Genomic DNA, 21804 nt, shown 5'->3' with positions numbered 1-21804 from the left:
AGTAGATTAACCCTAAGTATCCAAATAGTCAAAAATGTACACATACCCACAACACACATGATTCTTTTTTCATTTAGATGCTGCTTTAAAATAAATAAGTCTCTATCGTGGCAATGAATCCATGGAGCAGTGGCATCTCTTTCTACTTTCTGTGATTTTGGTGTATCTTCCCAGTCCTGGAGAGAGAACAAATGGAAAGTGATTCATGTTGTAGGCAGGGAGAGCTGAGGGTTTCATTTGGGCATCCTTTCCATTCTAGATTTCATCCGGGACTCACTTTTAATCTAGGAGGTAAAATATAAATCAATTTAGCTACTTGTCATTCTCATAAGTTTATATATGTGGGAAAAGATGGAGACAGATGCCTCAAATAAGTTTTGAGGGAACTGATGAATCTCGGTGTGCTTGACATGTCCACTAAATGTTCTATAGAAGGAGTTGGAAGTCTACAACCCAATAGGCCAAAATTTAGACCTTTCCATCTCCCTTCCCATTCCCCACCCCAGTTTTTATAAATAAAGTTTTATTGGAACACAGCCACACTCATTTTGTTTAGTATTGCCTGTGGCTGCTTTCACAGAGTTAAGTTTTGCAACAACAAAGACCCATACACATAGCCCACAGAATCTAAAATCTTCCCTATCTGGCTCTTTACCAAAAAATCTATCTGATTCTTAGTCTTTTGTAATGGTCACTGAAAGGGCTATTATAGCCGACAGAGTAATAATCCTTACTAGATAGGAAAAGCTAATAGGGTACTATTCTTTCTGAGATCTTGTCATCTTTTTTATTTGAAAACAAAATTCAGGACCACATTATTAAAGAAGCAGTATTCACTGTTGTCAGAGTTTAAAGACTTATCACTTGCTTTTGAGTTTCTCTTATATACTTTTCAGTTTCATGCATTGGAGAAGGAAATGGCAACCCACTCCAGTGTTCTTGCCTGGAGAATCCCAGGGACGGGGGAGCCTGGTGGGCTGCCGTCTATGGGGTCGCACAGAGTCGGACACGACTGAAGCGACTTAGCAGTAGCAGCAGCATGGTGTAGATTTTCCTTTCTGTCTATACCTGGGTTGTAAAAATCAGTGCTTGTATATTTTGTTATGATTTTTGTCCCAGGACTCAGGCAGACAGATGTGAATGTATAATAAGAAGGTTAAAACTATTTTGATTGCAGAGTTTGGTTTTATATTCCTAAAAGATGGCTACAGGTAGCATTATTTAAAGAGAGAAAGAGATTTTAATCTTATTGGGTGTGTTTTCCCCTACCACGTCCCGAGGTGCCAGAAGATGGAGTCAGGAATTAAAAAACAAAAGAGGGAGGCTACCCTGTGATGAGAATTTCTTGGGAATGATTCGGGGTGGTGCTTCCTCCTTAATCCACCTTCCTGACACGATTGTGTATGACCCTCATCCTCCTCTTGGGGGTGGCTCTTCAAAGGTAGCGAGTGTCAAATCCTTCGTCAGGGGACCCCTCCCGGCCTCAGACACCATGGCTCTGGGTCTCTGTTCCAGTCTCCCTGCTCAGGACACAGCCCAGGTTCAGGCCACAACTTTGTTTTGCTTCTTCCAGTTTGAAAACTTGGATCAATTTCCTTTTAGAATTTCAGCTTCCCTAAACTAGATGGGAACTATTTTCACTTGCTGGGACTTAATGCTATAACCTTCTTATCACGTCTTTCCTTTTCTGCCAAAATCAGGGTTAAAGAGCCAGGTTTGCATGCCTCCTCAGCACGACTCCCAGTGCAAAAGCAGTTGGATCATAGAAAAAAAAAAAAAATTTTTAAGATTTTTATTCCAAAGTCCTTTCTCCAGATTATTATACTAACTTTGTGAAAATGTTAGTGGTGCCCTCAGGGCTTTTTTTCCCTGGATACTCCTCAAGGTCATTGAAGATATGGCAATTGTTGATTAGTTGGAGGAAAACAGTCTTTTTTTTTTTTTTTTTGATATTGTCCTACATTCTTGAGAAACTCAGGGAAGTTCTCATTAATATGACTTCACTTGGTGGAGAGGGACTGGAGGCTGTCGAACAAACATGTATGGATGCAAAACCCCTAGTTTACAGTGACATGCCTGTGGATTTAAATTTGTAGCAAGGCTTTTCTCTCAGATATAAAAAGAATCGCAGGCCAGGCTAATTCAAAGAATGTGTGAGGAACAAGGCTTTGCTCCATTCTTGGAAACTTAAAAAAAAAAAGAAAAAATAAACCCTCTTTCTCTTTCTATATATAAATAAATCTTGGGAAGCACATTGAGCAAAAAAGCAAAGAAAGTTACAGAATCTGAAATCCAGACTAAAACAAAATATATATATATACTTCCTTAAATATCTCTAAGGGCTTACTTTGTTATAGTTTTTAGTATCAGTATTAGTCTGCTTAAGAATAGCCAACATCTCGCAGGAGGCACAAGGGCTGGAATTTAGATCAAGAGAGAAGAAATCAGTTCCCTGCTCTGAAGAGCCATCACTGTGGGTGCAAAGCTGGGAGAAAGCAGGTGGTCTGTGGCTGGAATATCTTCCAGCTGGGGGTTCATGTGACACGCACGAAGAAACCAATCCAGAGACTGGCAGATGAGCTCATGGGCTGCACTGAAGCACCCAGCACAGGACAGGACAGGGTGGCAGAGCCCTGAGCACATCCTGAGACGGCCCTGGGCCCCAGTGGCAGGTGGGATGTGGCCCCTCCCGGTGCCTGCGGTCTCCTGCTTGGGGCTTCTCATCCTGTCCTCTTGTTTGCTTGCGGACTGCAGGTTCATCCCAGAGGCCTGGTCGGCCTGCACGGTCACCTGTGGTGTGGGGACCCAGGTGCGAATAGTCAGGTGCCAGGTGCTCCTGTCTTTCTCTCAGTCCGTGGCCGACCTGCCCGTTGACGAATGTGAAGGACCCAAGCCAGCGTCCCAGCGCCCCTGTTACGCAGGACCATGCCACGGGGAGACTCCCGAACTTAACCTGGAAGAGACAGATGGCCTCTTGGGTGGCCTGCAGGACTTTGACCAGCTCTACGACTGGGAGTATGAGGGCTTCACCAAGTGCTCCGAGTCCTGTGGAGGAGGTAAGAAGGGGCTAGGCCTCAGATCATTGCCACCCTCTTGCCTTTCACTGTAGCGTCTCTCTCTGAGGGCAGCTGTGTCCCGTGATTGTCTCTAGTCCAAGAAGGCTAAGGAGGGGGAGGAAACCGTTCTAAACCTAAAGCAGACTGAATGAAACACAGATGTATTTCTCTCTAGGCCTGTCTCTCTTAGACTGTCAGCTATGAGTAGCTAACACAAGTAATGCTTTTACTTTTACTTGTCATTCTGATATTTTGCACTATATCTCAGTGTATCTGACTGAGAAACACTGTTGACATGGGCCTGGCAATGCTCTTGACATTCAGTTTTATTTGTCTATGCCCTTGCCTCAGTGCATGTGGTATGAACCCAGATCAAAGACGACAAAACCGTCTGTTGTTCCCAAGGACTGAGTACGCCACCTCTGACTTTCTCAGCTGGTCGCCAGAGTAATATCTGTTGACAAAGGGAAAGGATGTATAATGACAGTTAACACTGAGGTTACCTGGAACTGGAAAAGAGTTTAAAGATTAAAGCCTGATCCCACTGCCATTTTATCGATATGAAAACTGAGATACAGAGAGCTGAGTGATTTTTTCAATATCACACATCTAGTCAGTGATATTTGGGACTAGTCCTGCTCTTTATTTCTCTGTCTAGGGTCCTTGCATCATACCTCACTTCTTCAAACACTTAGAGAGTTCCTGAAGCTTTATCACTGAGTGAATATTATTTAAATAGTGTTCAATGTTTCCATGTATATTAATCTGGTTCTCTTAGGTTTAGTCCATGGTGATAACAGATTCAGTCATTTTTCTATTTCAGATGTTAGTGATTAAAACCATAGTGGGAGAAGAAGGTATTTAAGTCAATAATTAATTCTTTAAGATTATGATCTTTTGTACTACTGTAGAAAATACAGTAATGGAAATATGGTCACTGGGTTTCCCTGGTGGCTCAATTGGTAAAGAATCCTCCTGCAATGCAGGAGGTTCTGGTTCAACCCTGGGTCAGGAAGATCCTCTGGAGAAGAAAATGCCTGCCCACTCTAGTATTCTTGCCCAGAAAATCCCATCGATAGAGGAGCCTGGCAGGCTACAGTCCATGGGGTCACAAAATGTCGGGCACAACTTAACTACTAAACCACCACCATATGGCTACTAACTCCCATATACACTCCCAAGAGAGATTTTGATAGGCAAGGAAAGGCTGGCTGATTTCCCATCAAATCTCCCTCCCTAGCTATCAATAACCCCTCTTGTCACATTAAGGATCTATATTCCCAGCAAAGTTTCTTTCTTAACTGATATAAAAATATCTATATTAAAATGATTTCCCAAACTGGCTTCTAAACCATGACATCTTGGAAACACTTTTATAAAAGCATCTTTTGTCATTACTGGGAATGTAAAAATACGTGTGCCCAAATTGTTCATGTGTAGTTGAAAAGGAACGGATAGTGGAACAAGTACAAGCAGAGAATCAATTTTCTCCATCAGGTCACTTTGTAAGCATTTAATAGTCTTATCCTTGGGGTTCTCGTTTGTTTCTAAGTCTTCCAATTTCAGACCGTGGAGTTCTTAAGTGTTTTCATGCAGAGTCTGTTATTTTAAAACCTAAAATTTTCCATCTGATTCTGGAAGACAGTTTCTTGGAACTACTCATCCATGTTGCTGGGGGCGCCCACCACTCACAATGAGGACATCTTTTCTCCCATGTTTAATGAGGGAGAAATGTTGAGTAAGCTCTGATGATCTCTGGGCCCAGGCAAGTTAAAAAGTCAGATGGAAAGGACATAGCCAGTGGCTGCAGTTGCTTCATTGCAATATAGGGAACTACTCAGGATTTCGGATGGTGTGTGTTTATCTCCAGTTTCCATGATCATCTGAATTGAACGATCATGATCTTTTGTCTGAAACAAATGTGCCTTGAAAAAAATTGTTTCTGCCCTCATTATGATTCTCTAAGCCAAGTGGAACTTTATGAGCAGATGGGGAAAATGATGCGTTAGTGGAATATGTAAATAACCAGATACCTTTGTCTTTACGATTCTAACCATTCTGCTAACCAGGGGCATAAAATTCAAATAATTGAGAGTATGTGAACTGTTTTTCATTTAAAATGTTTTCAGAATATATTGATTTGGAAATAATATTTTGTATGCTTCATATACAATTGATCTATGCTTATAGGATCTGAGGAGATATTTGTATAACATAAAGTGTACATCATTTATATCCAAGGCAGGGAAAGTTCCTGAAATGTCTTAGGTCTTTAACTGTCAACAACTGTACATGCTTACTTATAGCTGTGTCACTGTGCCAAGGTAATATATCTATGCCTAAAATGTTAAAAGTTGAGAATGCCAAAGTGATGAAACTATGCATGGGTCATATGATCCATATGATGCCCAAACACACTAAAAAATTATTTCAGTATACAAGACATGTATATTACAATTTTTTTAATTTATTTTTAATTGGAGGATAATTACTTTATAATATTGTGTTGGTTTCTGCCATACATCAATATGAATCAGCCATATGTATACATATGTCCCCTCCCTCTTGAACCTGCCCCCCACCCATCCCACCCCTCTAGGTCACAGAGCACCAGTCTGAGCTCCTAAAGTCATACAGCAAATTCCCACTGGCTATCTGTTTTCCATGTGGTAGTGGATATGTTTCCAGGCTGCTCTCTCCATTTGTCCCACCCTCTCCTTCCCCACTGTGTCTACAAGTCTGTTCTCTGTCTGCATCTCCACTGCCGCCCTGCAGATAGGTTCATCAGCACCATCTTTCTAGATTCCATATGTATGTGGTAACATATGATATTTTTCTCTTTCTGATTTACTTCACTCTCTAATAGGCTCTAGGTTCATCTACCTCATTAGAATCGACTCAAATGTGTTCCTGCTTATGGCTGAGTAATATTCCATTGTATACATGTACTACAACTTCTTTATCCATTCATCTGTCAATGGACAATCTAGGTTTTTTCCGGGTATAGGACATGTATATTGTGAAGCCATTGTTTGGCAGTAACATTTTATGGTATTCTCACCATTCAGTTCAGTTCAGTCACTCAGTCGTGTCCAACTCTTTGCGACCCCATGAATTGCAGCATGCCAGGCCTCCCTGTCCATCACCAACTCCTGGAATTCACTCAGACTCACGTCCATCGAGTCAGTGATGCCATCCACCCATATCATCCTCTGTCGTCCCCTTCTCCTCCTGCCCCCAATCCCTCCCAGCATCAGAATCTTTTCCAAAGAGTCAGCTCTTCGCATGAGGTGGCCAAAGTACTGGAGTTTCAGCTTTAGCATCATTCCTTCCAAAGAAATCCCAGGGCTGATCTCCCTCGAATGGATTGGTTGGATCTCCTTGCAATCCAAGGGACTCTCAAGAGTCTTCTCCAACACCACAGTTCAAAAGCATCAATTCTTTGGCCCTCAGCTTTCTTCACAGTCCAACTCTCATATCCATACATGACCACTGGAAAAGCCATAGCCTTGACTAGACAGACCTTTGTTGGCAAAATAATGTCTCTGCTTTTGAATATGCTATCTAGGTTGGTCATCACTTTCCTTCTAAGGAGTAAGCATCTTTTAATTTCATGGCAGCAATCACCATTGTCACCTTTGAACTACACCAAAATATAACCCACAAGGCTGAAGATATTTTTAATCATTCCACTGAAGCCAATCAAAAATGTGCAGGATTAACAGATTTTAAATCAATTTGAGGTTATACAAATTTTATTGTTTTTGCCATCTCAAAAGATGAAATTGGATAGACACAGAAGTTACCTTTCACCCAGCAGAAGTAGTGACCAGAAGGAACCTGTTAGTAATTTAGGCTGTAGCTGGTGGCTGCATTTCCCTGAGTTCTCATCAAATATTAGGTAGCAATTATGCTATTTTAGGAGATATAAACAATGAAAACTCCATTTTCTGGAAGATGGAAAGTGAGCCTAATCTGTTCAGACCTGTGTCCTGGGTCCCACTATCATCTTCTGGTTATATTTTAATTTCCCATATGTGAATGGATAGGTGTAGTCAAGGAGAGCAGATCTGAACCTGAACAGCTTTATTGTTGATCTCTTAAATGGTAAAATTGATATTAAAGTCTAGCTGAGGGAAGACTTGGAGCTGACATCAGCAAGTATTAATATTAAAAGGTGAAATCCTTGCCCTCTTGCTCCCTTTTCCTTATCAATCCTCTCCTTTTGCTCTGTCAAGAAAGAAAACTCAGAATCAGAAAGGATCTTAGGTAAGTGTGTTCTTTGTTGGTTTACAGTGTCCTTCTGGGCGAGTAAGTTATCCCATTGGAAAAGAGTACACACTTGATGAGTTAACTTTTCTCAAGCCAGCCTGACTGCCCTGAGCCAAGTATACTGTGAGCTCAGGTGAAGTCTTCAGACATCTTCCCTCTTCACCTTCCCACACCGCCATCCCCAGGCTGCTCTCTCACACTTCCTCCAGGCCCGCATTCCCACCACCTTGGCCCAAATTGCACACTGTGCTTTGGAATACCCTGCCCTTTAGGCATCTCATTTGTTCATGCCACAAAAATGTCTTGTGTTGACCACAGGGCTGGTCCCAGATCCTCCTTCATTACACAGAGCTCTGCCCTTAGGCTCTACCACCCCAGGCCCCACCCAGGAATGCTATGACAACAGACCCCTGAACCATCATGAGGCCATCCTTCTAGAAGAAGGTAGTAACTCTGGAATGCTTCTTAATCTCAGCAATTAATTACCCCAAAGGTGGTTTTTAACCTGAGTTAGGATTATTCAGTGGAGTCGTGTAACCATGTTCCCTGTGTCTCAGAAGATTTCCTGTGTAGACTTTAACCCTTGCAACCCCATTCCATGCAGACTTGGAAGGACCTCAGTTCTACAAACCAGGCTTCACAAAGGAGAAACGGGTCACATCACTTAATATACCCCTCCACACATGACCCTTCCCCCAAAGCAAGCCCTTTCATATGAGGCAGGAGACAAAAGCTGTATAATCACTTCCTCCTTCAGGTACTATTAACTCAAATTCAAGAGCTTTTCGATAGCTGACTAAAGCCCAAATATCTTTTATTTTAGAGCAACATTTCGAATCTCTGAAATACTACCAGGTCGGCAGATGAACTGAAACCTTAATTCCGAACAGAATCACAGCTCTAGATTCTGTGTAGAGTAGTTCTCCGTGTCCACACCTTGTCGTCACAATCTTAATAATGCCAGACTATTCCAGTGGGAAGTATCAACAATGATACCAATAATTTCTCATGAAATGTTTAGCTATATTATCATACCATGAATTTCAAGGGGCTCATCCCAGCTGCAACCAGCAGAACACCCTGGAGTCAGCATTCCAGAATATGATGGAATATCTTTAATGTCTAGCATAAATCTCCAGTGCTCCACTCTGAACTGGCTGTGATATATTTAAATTAAATGTTTAAAGCTCATAAAATGGCTTAGAAAAAACTGACATTCACAGCTAGGGTAAATACTATGACAGTTTTTTTAATGTTTGATTTGTCAGACTTAATGAAAAAAAAAGGCAGTTCTGATTCTGACTTTAAAATGTCACTTTTTAAATGATGGTCTTGGTGAGTGACCTTTCTAAGTCAGTGTAACATCACCTCGGGCAGCATGTGCCTGTGATCAGAGTGATAACTTCTTGGGGGAACATAGGATAGACAGGAGGAAGAGAGTAACAGGCCTGATAAGTGATAGGTCAGTTGTACTATATTTAGGTACTACCTAATGAAGCAATGCAGAAAACTTTAAAAAGAAAGTATATGTGTATTTATATATAAAACTAATTTTATGGGTTGTCACATACTCTGCCATAACTATATACAAATGTTTAACAACAGATATCTTTATCTGAATATATAAATAGATGTATATATATATGCTTATGCACACACACACACATATATGGCTATAAATGACTAACAGAAAATTATCAAGAATGTCCTGTTTCTCTTCTTTCAACTGAATTCTGCTGAAATGATTCCAGAGAAATGTCTAGGTTATTCCTGAAGATCTCCAGCAGCTATAACAGCCTCATAGTATTTTTAAATGTCAATGTTTTCAGTCATTAAAGCTCCAGTACTAAAGCACAACCAGTGCCACTTCATTATCTATCAACTGTAAGCTTAGCAAGTCTTTTCACCCTTCTAAGCCTCAGTTTCCTTATCTGCAAAATGGGGATAGAGTCTTGTGGAGTTATTGAGAGGTATGAATGGGGCATGTCAAACTTCTTGCCTCAATACTTGGCTAATAATGTACACTCTATGAATTTTTCCTATTGCTGTCATGACTGTGGGAAGCAGGGTGAAATGTCTTGACACTGTATTATCGGGTTACACGTGTCCCTGCCCCATGAAGACCCACCAAGTGACTATATGCCAGTCACTCCTCAAACTCCTATTTCACTAGGTCTGTGGTCAGGGGTGCATGGGTAGCGGTAGGAACATTGTCTTCCATGAATGCCATCATTAGGTGTCTTGCTCTCTCCCTTCACTCCAGCATCCCAAGTGGCCCTGTGTTAGTTGCTTAGTCATGTCCAACTCTTTGTGTCCATGTGAACTGTAGCCCACCAGGCTCCTGTGTCCATGGGATCCTCCAGGCAAGAATACTGGAGTGGGTTGCCATGTCCCCTCCTCTGGGGGATCTTCCTGACTCAGGAATGGAACTCAGGTCTGCTGCAAGGCAGGCAGATTCTTTGCCATCTGAGCCACCAGGGAAGCTCCCCAAGCAGCTCTAGGTCACTAAAGAAATGAACCAAAATCAACAGGAAACCAGAAAAGCACTGGATGCAAGGCCCCAGATGCATAGCAGTTTACAGAATGCTGGCTATTCCAATGTGGCTCTGGGCCTGCCTTCTAAGTATAGTCATCTCCTGTTGATTAAAATACAATGTGTGAAGCCTTGGGGTCATTATTTTGGTCACCCTGCTCTCCTTCTGCTTTAAATTATCCTTCTTCAGCATGGGCAGCTGCATAGCTGGTTGGTACTTTTTCAAGCATTTCAGAGTCCTGGTAGCAGCCTCTCCCCCAATGGGGGAGCTGCCCTGCTCAAGGGGCAAAAACTCGTGAGTGCTTTCTCCAGATAGACTGATGCCTGACGAGATGGGCAGTCCCAAGCTTTCAACTACCTGATACGCAGCTAGTCCTCCCAGTCTCAGAGACCTCCCACCAGCTGCATGTCTACACTTGCTCACCCCCCGCACGCCTGCTCTGGCCTTGATGGGTGTCATCTGTACACAGGTGTCCAGGAAGCTGTGGTGAGCTGCCTGAACAAACAGACCCGGGAGCCCGTGGATGAGAACCTGTGCGTGACCAGCCGGCGGCCCCCCCAGCTTCTGAAATCCTGCAGTTTGGATCCCTGCCCAGCAAGGTAAGAGGTGCGCCAGCTGCCCTGCTGCCCAGGAGTGTGTTCAGAACGGGGTTTGTGTATCTGTCCATGGGCAAGATCAGAATGCTTATTGTTACCCAGTGTTTTGAAAACCAATTAGCATCAGTTCAAACTCTTAGTCAAATCCACTTAAAGTTAATTGAAACCAGGGCTTTGGAATTCTAGCCCAACGATCATGCTCAGGGTCCAGAAGGCTCCGTGCACAAAGGAAAAGCCCCGTGGTGTGGCCGGAATGTGCACGGGCCCCACTGATGCTTTCTCCCCAGGGGAACGTGGACTGACCACAGAAGGTAGGGTCTTTGCGACCTCTCAGCCTGTGTCCCACGCCCTCCCACCCTCATAACAGATAGGCTTGTGGGTTGCAGGAACTGAAGGATCTGGGTGGTATCACTGAGCCACCATGAAATCCCTCTGCACACAGCATGCAGATTCATTATAGCATGCTCTGGAGTGTGCGTGTGTCATTTCACATGTAGAAAATCGATTAGAGCATTTCATTGTTCACCCCTGCCTGGGTCTCATTATTATCCAACCTTGAGTTTTAGTTCATAAATGCAGTCACTGCTTCAGTCCACACAATTTTATGGTGTCTTGGGAGACTTGCCTTCAGATATTTGTTGAAGTCTCTGTAGAAGCTCAACCATCTCTTCTGTGATTCTGGTTTCCAAGAGGAGACATTTAAAGAACCAAAGCCAGTCTTGCAAGTGTGCTGATGGGATGAGGAATGTTCCCAGATCAAATCCTAGATGAGAAAGGGGTTGCTGTTACTGAAGAATATTTCTTGTGTTTCTACAGAGTATCACACAAGAAGCAATGTGTTGCCTCTAGGATTTAATGATAGGTTTCTGGTCAAGCTAATACTCCTTGTCTTACTTCTCAGTCAATTCAGTTCAGTTCAGTCGCACAGTCTTGTCCAACTCTTTGCAACCCCATGAACTGCAGCACGCCAGGCCTCCCTATCCATCACCAACTCCTGGAGTCCACCCAAACCCATGTCCATCGAGTCGGTGATGCCATCCAACCATCTCATTCTCTGCCGTCCCTTCTCCTCCTGCCCTCAATCTTTTCCAGCATCAGGGTCTTTTCCAATGAGTCAGCTCTTAACATCAGGTGCCCAAAGTATTGGAGTTTCAGCTTCAGCATCAGTCCTTCCAATGAACACCCAGGACTGAGCCCCTTTAGGATGGACTTGGTTGAATCTCCTTGCAGTCCAAGGGACTCTGAAGAGTCTTCTCCAACACCATAGTTCAAAAGCAGCAATTCTTCAGCGCTCAGCTTTCTTTATAGTCCAGCTCTCACATCCATACATGACCACTGGAAGAAACCATAGCCTTGACTAGATGGACCTTTGCTGGAAAAGTAAAAAGTCCTTTTGAATATGCTATCTAGGTTGGTCAAAACTTTCCTTCCAAGGAGTAAGTGTCTTTTAATTTCATGGCTGCAGTCACCATCTGCAGTGATTTTGGAGCCCCCCAAAATAAAGTGAGCCACTGTTTCCACTGTTCCCCATCTATTTGCTATGAAGTGATGAAACCGGATACCATGATCTTAGTTTTCTGAATGTTGAGCTTTAAGCCAACTTTTTCACTCTCCTCTTTCACGTTCATCAAGAGGCTCATTAGTTCCTCTTCACTTTTGCCATATGGGTGGTGTCATCTGGATATCTAAGGTTATTGATATTTCTCCTGGCAATCTTGATTCCAGCTTGTGCTTCCTCCAGCCCAGTGTTTCTCATGATGTACTCTGCATATAAGTTAAATAAGCAGGGTGACAATATACAGACTTAACAGACTCCTTTTCCTATTTGGAACCAGTCTGTTGTTCCATGTCAGTTCTAACTGTTGCTTCCTGACCTGCATACAGGTTTCTCAAGAGGCAGGTCAGGTGGTCTGGTATTCCCATCTCTTTCAGAATTTTCCACAGTTTATTGTGATCCACACAGTCGAAGGCTTTGGCATAGTCAATAAAGCAGAAATAGATATTTTTCTGGAAATCTCTTGCTTTTTCTATGATCCAGTGGATGTTGGCAATTTGATCTCTGGTTCCTCTGCCTTTTCTAAAACCAGCTTGAACATCTGGAATTTCACGGTTCATGTATTGCTGAAGCCTGGCTTGGAGAATTTTGAGCATTACTTTACTAGTGTGTGAGATGAGTGCAATTGTGTGGTAGTTTGAGCATTCTCTGGCATTGCCTTTCTTTGGGATTGGAATGAAAATTGACCTTTTCCAGTCCTGTGGCCACTGCTGAGTTTTCCAAATTTGCTGGCATATTGAGTGCAGCACTTTCACAGTATCATCTTTCAGGATTTGAAATAGCTCAACTGGAATTCCATTACCTCCACTCGCTTCATTCGTAGTGATGCTTTCTAAGTCCCACTTGACTTCACATTCCAGGATGTCTGGCTCTAGGTGAGTGATCACACCATCTTGATTATCTGGGTCGTGAAGATTTCAGTCAATTAGATGCCTTTCTTTGGAGTTTAGAAGATACAGATTGCAGGCCTCCTCAGATTATTTCAGGGCACACAATCCCACAGTGACACTCTCCTGCTCATTACCAGAGTTGTTCTGTCTGTTGATCTGAAAAGTTGTTTTGTCTGTTGATCCCTCTTTAAGTTCAGAAGGGAAGGGGGCCATTAGTGCCATATCCTCTAAGGCAACCAGAAAATCAGTCAGCCACTGCTTGGAGCAGCACCTCACCCACGAGAACAGCAGCCGGTAAAATAGAGTCAAGGGCTGGGCCACAAAAAGCCTAGATTCAGTTCATGGAATTCTGAGAAAACTCTTTTTCTATGCCTGCCCACTTCTGCATCCTGACCTCACTGTTTATCAGTGAATATAAGACCTAACTGTGTGGGCAAGAAGTCCAGACCCCCTCTCTTTGACTACAGCCTCCTATATAGGAAGAAGCAGAAGGGATATAGGAAGAGCAGCCTCTAGGGCCCTTGGCTACCAGATCAGGAAGCCCTGTGTGGCACTGAGCAAGATGCCTGCCCCTTCTGTGTCCACATCTGTAAAATGAACTAGCTATACAAAATGATCCAAGGTCACCAGGTCCTGTTCAAATAATCCCATAACTCTTCTGGCTCTGTAGGCAGGAGCGTTTGCTGCTGCTGCTTTGTGCTGATAATCAGTGCTATTCTGCTTGTTTACCAACACTTTAAAAACAAGCATGAGGGTCTTTCCAACCACATCTCAGTGATGTGATGACATCCAAATGCTGTGATGACCTGAGGCAAGCCCAAGGAGTCAGTCCCTGGGACAAACTAAAAATCTTCCAGGATTTTCAGCCACTAAACCCCTGCCTTCCTGGGACAGCAGAAAAAATAGGACACAAGATGTTCCTTCCCATCCTCCAAGTACAGACTATAGTTAAATTAGATAAGCTTACTTTACTCTAGGACCTTTTTACTGACTGGAAGACAAAGACTCTTGTTGGGCTTAACATTGTTTCATTTGCTCCAGTTCAACCCAGGGCTTTAATTTCCACCAGCAAACCATCAAACTGAAGGGCAGAACATCTTACTGGGCATGGCCAGAGTTTTCTTCGGCCAGCTGTACACAGCTGAGCTTTCGTGGAATGATGCTAGTTAAAACAACAAAGGGGGCCAGAATGGCCTGATATGACTCGCTCTCTTCACCTCCTGTCCAAGAGCCAAAGCAGAGTTTCCCCTTAAAATGAGAGCTGTGTAGAGGTGTATCTCCTGTGGAATATTTCAGTCTGACATGAGGGGAAAAAAAAAACCTCTCCTGCTGAATGTTTATGTCAGATGTATCTGAAAATGTGTTTAGTAGGGTTATAGCAGTGTCTTATTCCATGCACCTTCTATTCATTTGGGACTAATTTAAATCACTGAATCACAATTCTTCTTGTGCATGGATCAGCATTCCCTGCACAGTTTGGCATATTCCCTAATGGGCTCCAAGTTTCTATACCCTGTCTTTTAGGCTCTTGGCCCATGCTGATGTCCATGCATTCAAAACAGAAAAATCCATAGCATTTTTGGTGGGATATACAGAGGTGATGTTCAAATCTTGGTCATTGGGCTTATGACTCTTAGAGGTGGTGCTGGTTAAGAGAAGTAGCTTTTCCAGGAAGTTATTTGTCTTACTGAACACCAGGTAGGAAGCTACTTTTCTTCTCATCTGTGGTCAGAGTTATCTGATCACACAAAGAATACCAAAGGCCTAGAAGGCATATCCTATCTGGGCGGTCTCTCGGAGATGAAACTCACCATCTGATTTCCTCTGTGTGATTGGCAGAGCTGGTATAAGAAGCACATGTCCAATTTTCACCAGGTTGAGGCAAGTAAATTCTCATGCCTGACTGTGTTCTCAAGTAAGAGGTATTCTGCTTGTTCCAATTTTTGTGTGCGCACATGTGCACAGACTGCCTGCAGTTTTTAGGACACTTAAGAAGTTGTTATTAAGTCGCTAAGTCGTGTCCAACTCTTTTGTGACTCTGTGGATTGTAGCCTGTCAGATTCCTCAGTCCATGGGATTTCCCAGGCAAGAATATTGGAGTCAGTATTCTTCAAAAGCCATTGACTTTTGAAAGGGATCTTCCTGACCCAGGGAAGATCCTAATGTGTTTCCTACATTGGGAGGCAGATTTCTTTACTGCTGAACTACCAAGAAATCTCACTTAAAAAAATAGTAGCTGTCTATTGGAGAGGACTAGGTTGTTTTGTTTTTTTTAGTACAGATTTAATTTTCTATTCAGTTCGGTTCAGTCGCTCAGTCGTGTCCAACTCTTTGCGACCCATGAATCACAGCATGCCAGGCCTCCCTGTCCATCACCAGCTCCCAGAGTTCACTCAAACTCATGTCCATCGAGTTGGTGATGCCATCCAGCCATCTCATCCTCTTTTGTCCCCTTCTCCTCCTGCCACCAATCCCTCTCAGCATCAGAGTCTTTTCCAATGAGTCAACTCTTCGCATGAGGTGGCCAAAGTACTGAAGTTTCAGCTTTAGCATCATTCCTTCCAAAGAACACCCAGGACTGATCTCCCTTTAGCATGGATTGGTTGGATCTCCTTGCTGTCCAAGGGACTCTGAAGAGTCTTCTCCAACACCACAGTTCAAAAGCATCAATTCTTCGGCACTCAGCCTTCTTCACAGTCCACTTCCACATCCATACATGACCACTGGAAAAACCATAGCCTTGACTAGACGGACCTTTGTTGGCAAAGTAATGTCTCTGCTTTTCAATATGCCATCTAGGTTGGTCATAACTTTCCTTCCAAGGAGTAAGCATCTTTCAATTTCATGGCTGCAATCACCATCTGCAGTGATTTTGGAGCCCCCCAAAATAAAGTCTGACACTGCTTCTACTGTTTCCCCATCTATTTCCCATGAAGTGATGGGACCAGATGCCATGATCTTAGTTTTCTGAATGGTGAGCTTTAAGCCAACTTCTTCACTCTCCTCTTTCACTTTCATCAAGAGGCTCTTTAGTTCTTCTTCACGTTCTGCCATAAGAGTGGTGTCATCTGCATATCTGAGATTATTGATATTTCTCCTGGCAGTCCTAATTCCAGCTTGTGCTTCTTCCAGCCCAGCATTTCTCATGATGTAGTCTGCATAAAAGTTACATAAGCAGGGTGACAATATACAGACTTGACGTACCCCTTTTCCTATTTGGAACCAGTCTGTTGTTCCATGTCCAGTTCTAACTGTTGCTTCCTGACCTGCATACAGATTTCTCAAGAGGCAGGTTAGGTGGTCTGGTATTCCCATCTCTTTCAGAATTTTCCACAGTTTATTGTGATCCACACAGTCGAAGGCTTTGGCATAGTCAATAAAGCAGAAATATATGTTTTTCTGAAATTCTTGCTTTTTCAATGATCCAGCAGATGTTGGCAATTTGATCTCTGGTTCCTCTGCCTTTTCTAAAACCAGCTTGAACATCTGGAAGTTCACAGTTCACGTATTGCTGAAACCTGGCTTGGAGAATTTTGAGCATTACTTTACTAGTGTGTGAGATGAGTGCAATTGTGTGGTAGTTTGAGCATTCTCTGGCATTGCCTTTCTTTGGGATTGGAATGAAAACTGACCTTTTCCAGTCCTGTGGCCACTGCTGAGTTTTCCAAATTTGCTGGCATATTGAGTGCGGCACTTTCACAGCATCATCTTCCAGGATTTGAAACAGCTCCACTGGAATTCCATCACCTCCACTAGCTTTGTTCGTTTATTGAAGTGTAGTTAATTTACAATGTTATGTTAGTTTCAAGTGTATAGCAAAATGATTCAGTTATTATATATATATATGTTCTTTCCCATATGTTATTGTAAGATTTGAGTATAGTTGCCTGTGCCATACAGTAGGTCCTTGTTGTTTATCTATTTTATGTACAGTATTGTGCATCTCTATTTTCTGTATAGTAGTTGTTGTTGTTCAGTCACTCAGTCGTGTCCAACTCTTTGTGACCCTGTGGACTGCAGCATGCCAGACTTCCCTGTCTTTCACCATCTCCCAGAGCTTGCTAAAACTCATGTCCACTGACTCAGTGATACCATCCAACCATCTTATCCTGTGTCATCCCTGTCTCCTCTTGCCTTCAATCTTTCCCACCATCAGGGATTTTTCTAATGAGTCAGCTCTTTACATCAGGTGGCCAAAGCGCTGGAACTTCAGTTTCAGCGTCAGTCCTTCCAATGAATATTCAGGGTTGATTTCCTCTAGGATTGACTTGTTTGATTTCTCAAGAGTCTTCTGCAATACCACAGTTTAAAAACATCAGTTCTTTGGTGCTCAGCTTTTTTTATGGTCCAACTCTCACACCCAAACATGACTACTGAAAAAACCATAGCTTTGACTACATGGATCTTTGTCAACAAAGTGATGCCTCTTCTTTTTAATATGCTATCTAGGTTGGTCATAGCTTTTCTATCAAGGAGCATGCATCTTTTAATTTCATGGCTGCAGTCACCATTTGCAGTGATTTTGGAGCCCAAGAAGATAAAGTCTGTCACTGTTTCCATTGTTTCCCCATGATGTGACCGGATGCCATGATCTTCGTTTTTTGAATGTTGAGTTTTAAGCCAGTTTTTTTACTCTCTTCTTTCACCTTCATCAAGAAGCCCTTTAGTTCCTCTTGGCTTTCTGCCATAGGGTGGTGTCATTGTATATATTAATCCCAAACTCCCAATTTATCTCTGCCCACCCTTTCCTCTTTGGTAACCATACGTTTGTTTCCTATGTCTGGGAGTCTATTTCTGTTTTGTAAATAAGCTCATTTGTATCATTTTTTAGCTACCATGCATAAGTGATATCATATGATATTCGCCTTTCTCTGTCTGACTTAGTTAACTTAGTATGATAATTTCCCACTCTATCCATGATACTGCAGATGTTCCATCATACTTACATACCACATATTCTTATCTGTTCATCTGTTGAAAGACATTTTTAGGTTGTTTCCATGTCCTAACTATTGTAAATAGTGCTGCTATGAATATTGGGGTGCATGTATATTTTTGAATTAGAGTTTTCTGTAGCTACATGGCCAGGAATAGGATTGCTGGATCATATGGTAGTTCTATTTTTAATTTTTAAAAGAATCTCCATACTGCTTTTTGTCGTAGTCATACAAGTTTACATTCCCACCAACAATATAGAAGTGTTCCCTTTTTTCCACACCTTCTTCATCATTAATTATTGCAGACATTTTAATGGTGGTTATTCTGACTGGTGTGAAATGTACATCACTGTAGTTTTCATTGCCTTTCTGTAATAATTAGTGATATTGAGCATCTTTTTATGTGCCTCTTGGCCGTCTGTATGGAAGAGGACTAGATTTTAAAGTCCTTGCTATCAGCTTCATGTTTTAATCCTCCTTTATATTCACCTTTCTAGAACCTAGAAGGTACAGTTTCTAGAACCTAGAATAATGTCTGACATATAGTAGATGTGTATTAAGTGCTTATTGATGGGACTTCCCTGGAAGTCCAGTGGTTGAAATCGCCTTCTAATGCAAGGAGTACATTTTCAATCCCTGGTCAGAAAGCTAAGATTTCACTTGCCTGGCGAACAAGGAACCAAGATGTAAAATAGAGACAATGTAATAATAAATTCAATAAAGACTTTAAAAATGGTTCACATCCAAAAAACAAACCTTATTGAATAAATGAGTATAAGGACTAGGACTAAATTTTTACACAGTAATACTTTGTTGTTGTTTAGTTGCTAGGTCAGGTCCAGCTCTTTTCCTTCCCCGTGGACTGTAGCCTGCCAGGCACCACTGTTCACATGACTTCCCAGGCAGGAATACTAGAGGGGATTGCCATTTCTTTCTCCCAGGGATCTTCCTGACCCAGGGATTGGACCCATGTCTCTTGCACTACAGGTGGATTCTTTATCACTGAGCCCCCTGGAAAGCCCATAGTAATGCTTAGACCTTGATAATAGCTGGACCCCATTGCACTCTCTCCTCTCTATCCCTCTTATCCTGTCTCTCCCACCCACCAGGTAGTGCTAAAAATGCTATTATTAATCTCTTCTTTATGTTTAAGGCTTTACAACTTAAAACATAAATAACCTTAGTATAAGTAACCCTTTATGGTAGCAGCCATGTATGGCAAAATATCCCCAAAGTTAAGAATATGAAGACAAACTTTATCAGATGAGAGACTGGACACAATGGAGTTTGAGTGCATGGTTAGCTTTACCCAGGGAGGGTGTGATTGAAGATAGAAGATAGGACAGCAGGGACTGGTATTAACTCCTTAACAACCTGGCCTACAATTGGCCAGAAGAAATTAGGACCATTTTTGCTTGTAAGCTGACACCTGTGAGAATTTTACATCCAAGTTGGTAGCAAGGAAGGTATCAGTTCAAGGAATAAAAATTATTCAAATTAAATCAGTTCTAATGAGGTGGATGAAACTGGAGCCGATTATACAGAGTGAAGTAAGCCAGAAAGAAAAACACCAGTACAGTACACTAACACATATATATGGAATTTAGAAAGATGGTAACAATAACCCTGTGTGCAAGACAGCAAAAGAGACACAGATGTATAGAACAGTGTTTTGGACTCTGGGAGAGGGAGAGGGTGGGATGATTTGGGAGAATGGCATTGAAACATGTATAATATCATATAAGAAACGAACGCCAGTCTAAGTTTGATGCAAGATACAGGATGCTTGGGGCTGGTGCACTGGGATGACCCAGAGAGATGGTATAGGGAGGGAGGTGGGAGGGGGTTTCAGGATTGGGAACACGTGTATATCCGTGGCGGATTCATGTTGATGTATGGCAAAACCAATACAGTATTGTAAAGTAAAATAAAATTTAAAAAAAGAAATTATGGGAAGAAAAGTATAAAAACAAATTAACACACTGTAACCAAAAAAAAAAAAATTATTTTAGACATCTTTGCCATCCTCTCAATAATGTGTGTCTAGAAGGCCACATTCCACCACCAGCACCCCCAACCCTGCCCACCTTCTCTGGTAGGTTAGACCTGCTTAAGGGAGAAATATGCAAACAGGAGCCAAGATCAGTCTTTAGGAAAGACATCTGCCCCCTGTTCCTAATTAAAAAGCTAAGTATTAGAATTATCCAAGTATTTCATGAATATTCTCATTCTTTAACACTCAAGCACCGCAGAAGTAATCAGTAAAGAAAGGAGCATGCTGCCCTTTCACCACCATGCTCTGTAGCACCACACCCTTCTTCTCCCCAGAGATCATCACTGTTCATGGTTTGAACAGACCTTCCAGACCTTTTTCTATGCATTTGTATACATACATGAACATATACAAATATATAAGATTCTTTTGCCTTTGTAAATGCGATCATATTACATAATGTATTGTTTGGCAACTTGATTTTTCCTTAATAACACGCACCAAACCTCTTCTCCATTCCTGAGACCACCAAAATAAAACCCCACAGATAGATTAAGACCTGTGTTCGAATCCTGCTCTGTCATGTTTAGCTATTGTGACCTTCAAGAGGTCATATATCTTTTTGGGTTCTCAAATTCTTCATCTCTAAAATAGGATCATAGTAGGCACTCAGAAAAATTAATCTTCGCTTTCCCTTTCATTTTTAGTAAGAAATATTTTTAGTTTGCATTCAGGACTTAACCTCAAGTTTGATTTGCTTTTCTTCCTTATTCAATTAAGTCTTAATAATTAAGCTCTACTGACCATCTCCCCAGTTTATAATAGCTATGACATGAGCAGCCCAAAGAAAGGCAGAAAGCACTCCCTTAAAAGAAAAAAAAAAAAGTAGTCTGACTGTTATTAATTATAAGCATTTGATAGCTCAGCCAGCGTGTGTTGAAAAGATTTGGTAAACGTACATGGAGGAGGGGAGAGAAGTCCACAATGAAAGCCAGATGGCCGAAAATGAAGGAAATTCCAGGCAATTTCTGCAGCTTTGTTCTAACATACTTTTTAAACTAAACTTTTATTTCTCTGCAACAGAGAACAGCTGAGTGGTGTGGAATAGATAAACAGTGAAGAGGGGGAAAAAGCTCATAATTCCAGGAACAGTACTTGGTTTCTGTCCCCAACCCCAACCCCATTCCCTTTTCTCAGACCTAGGGTGGTTCTGAGGATTGGCAGGAACCATAAAAGAAGTTTAAGGATCCTAAACTGAAATGAGAAAGTTAAATATCATCTTCAAGGTCACAGAGTCTCCCCTTTAAAAGCAAACTGTAGAATGCCTATTTTATTGTGTGCTAACAAAACCCACACGGATGAGCCGCAAATGATTTCCAATTTCTAATTTTCTTTTACATTTGCCTAAAATGGCTAGAGCAGAAGGTGTTACCACAACCACGTTATAATTTACATCATGGAACTTTCAAAGCTTTACAGGGACTGTCCCCTTAGACAACTTATTTTAAGGGTTTCTGTTTCAACATGCTCTCCAAGTATTGGTTTATCTTCTGCTGAGTTCCCAAAGTTTCCATATGCTGCCTTTTGGCTGTGTCCATACTAACTTTTAAGTGCTTAAAGCAAAAGTACACCAAAGCTCACTGGCGTCCACAGAAATTGAGTCCAGATTTGAAGACCATATTCAAGCGCCTTTAGAGAGCTAATGCTATTACTATTGTCATCCTCCTTGGTAAATCCAGATGTATGATTATACTGTCTCTCTCTTTTCTTCCACTGATGGACAAGTTACAACAGAAGAATCTGCCAAGACCTGTTTCTTAGTAGTTGAGCCTGATTGGCCCGGTGGCAGTCTCTGCTACTTCCCTACCCAGGAATGTGTTGGCTTAGTGATCAGATTTGTCCCCAGCAGCACTTTGACATCAGCAAGGGTAAGCATCCCATGTATGCTTGCCTTGGGGTGTAAATCTTCAT

At 42.0% G+C, this 21804-nt stretch overlaps 1 protein-coding gene across 1 annotated transcript in view; it reads left to right on the top strand.

Moving 5' to 3' along the window:
- ADAMTSL1 (ADAMTS like 1) overlaps positions 1–21804 on the top strand; it is a 444282-nt gene that overhangs the window by 208116 nt on the left and 214362 nt on the right. Inside the window, exons 14-15 of the mRNA XM_068973576.1 lie at positions 2755–3056; positions 10332–10461. Of these exons, the coding sequence (XP_068829677.1) occupies positions 2755–3056; positions 10332–10461 (432 nt within the window). The remainder of the gene's footprint in view (positions 1–2754; positions 3057–10331; positions 10462–21804) is intronic.

This window comes from Capricornis sumatraensis, chromosome 6 (assembly GCF_032405125.1).
Source record: "Capricornis sumatraensis isolate serow.1 chromosome 6, serow.2, whole genome shotgun sequence".
Taxonomy (NCBI): domain Eukaryota; kingdom Metazoa; phylum Chordata; class Mammalia; order Artiodactyla; family Bovidae; genus Capricornis; species Capricornis sumatraensis.
The sequence above is the reverse complement of the archived record's forward strand: the minus strand, read 5'-3'. Positions and strand labels throughout refer to the sequence as shown.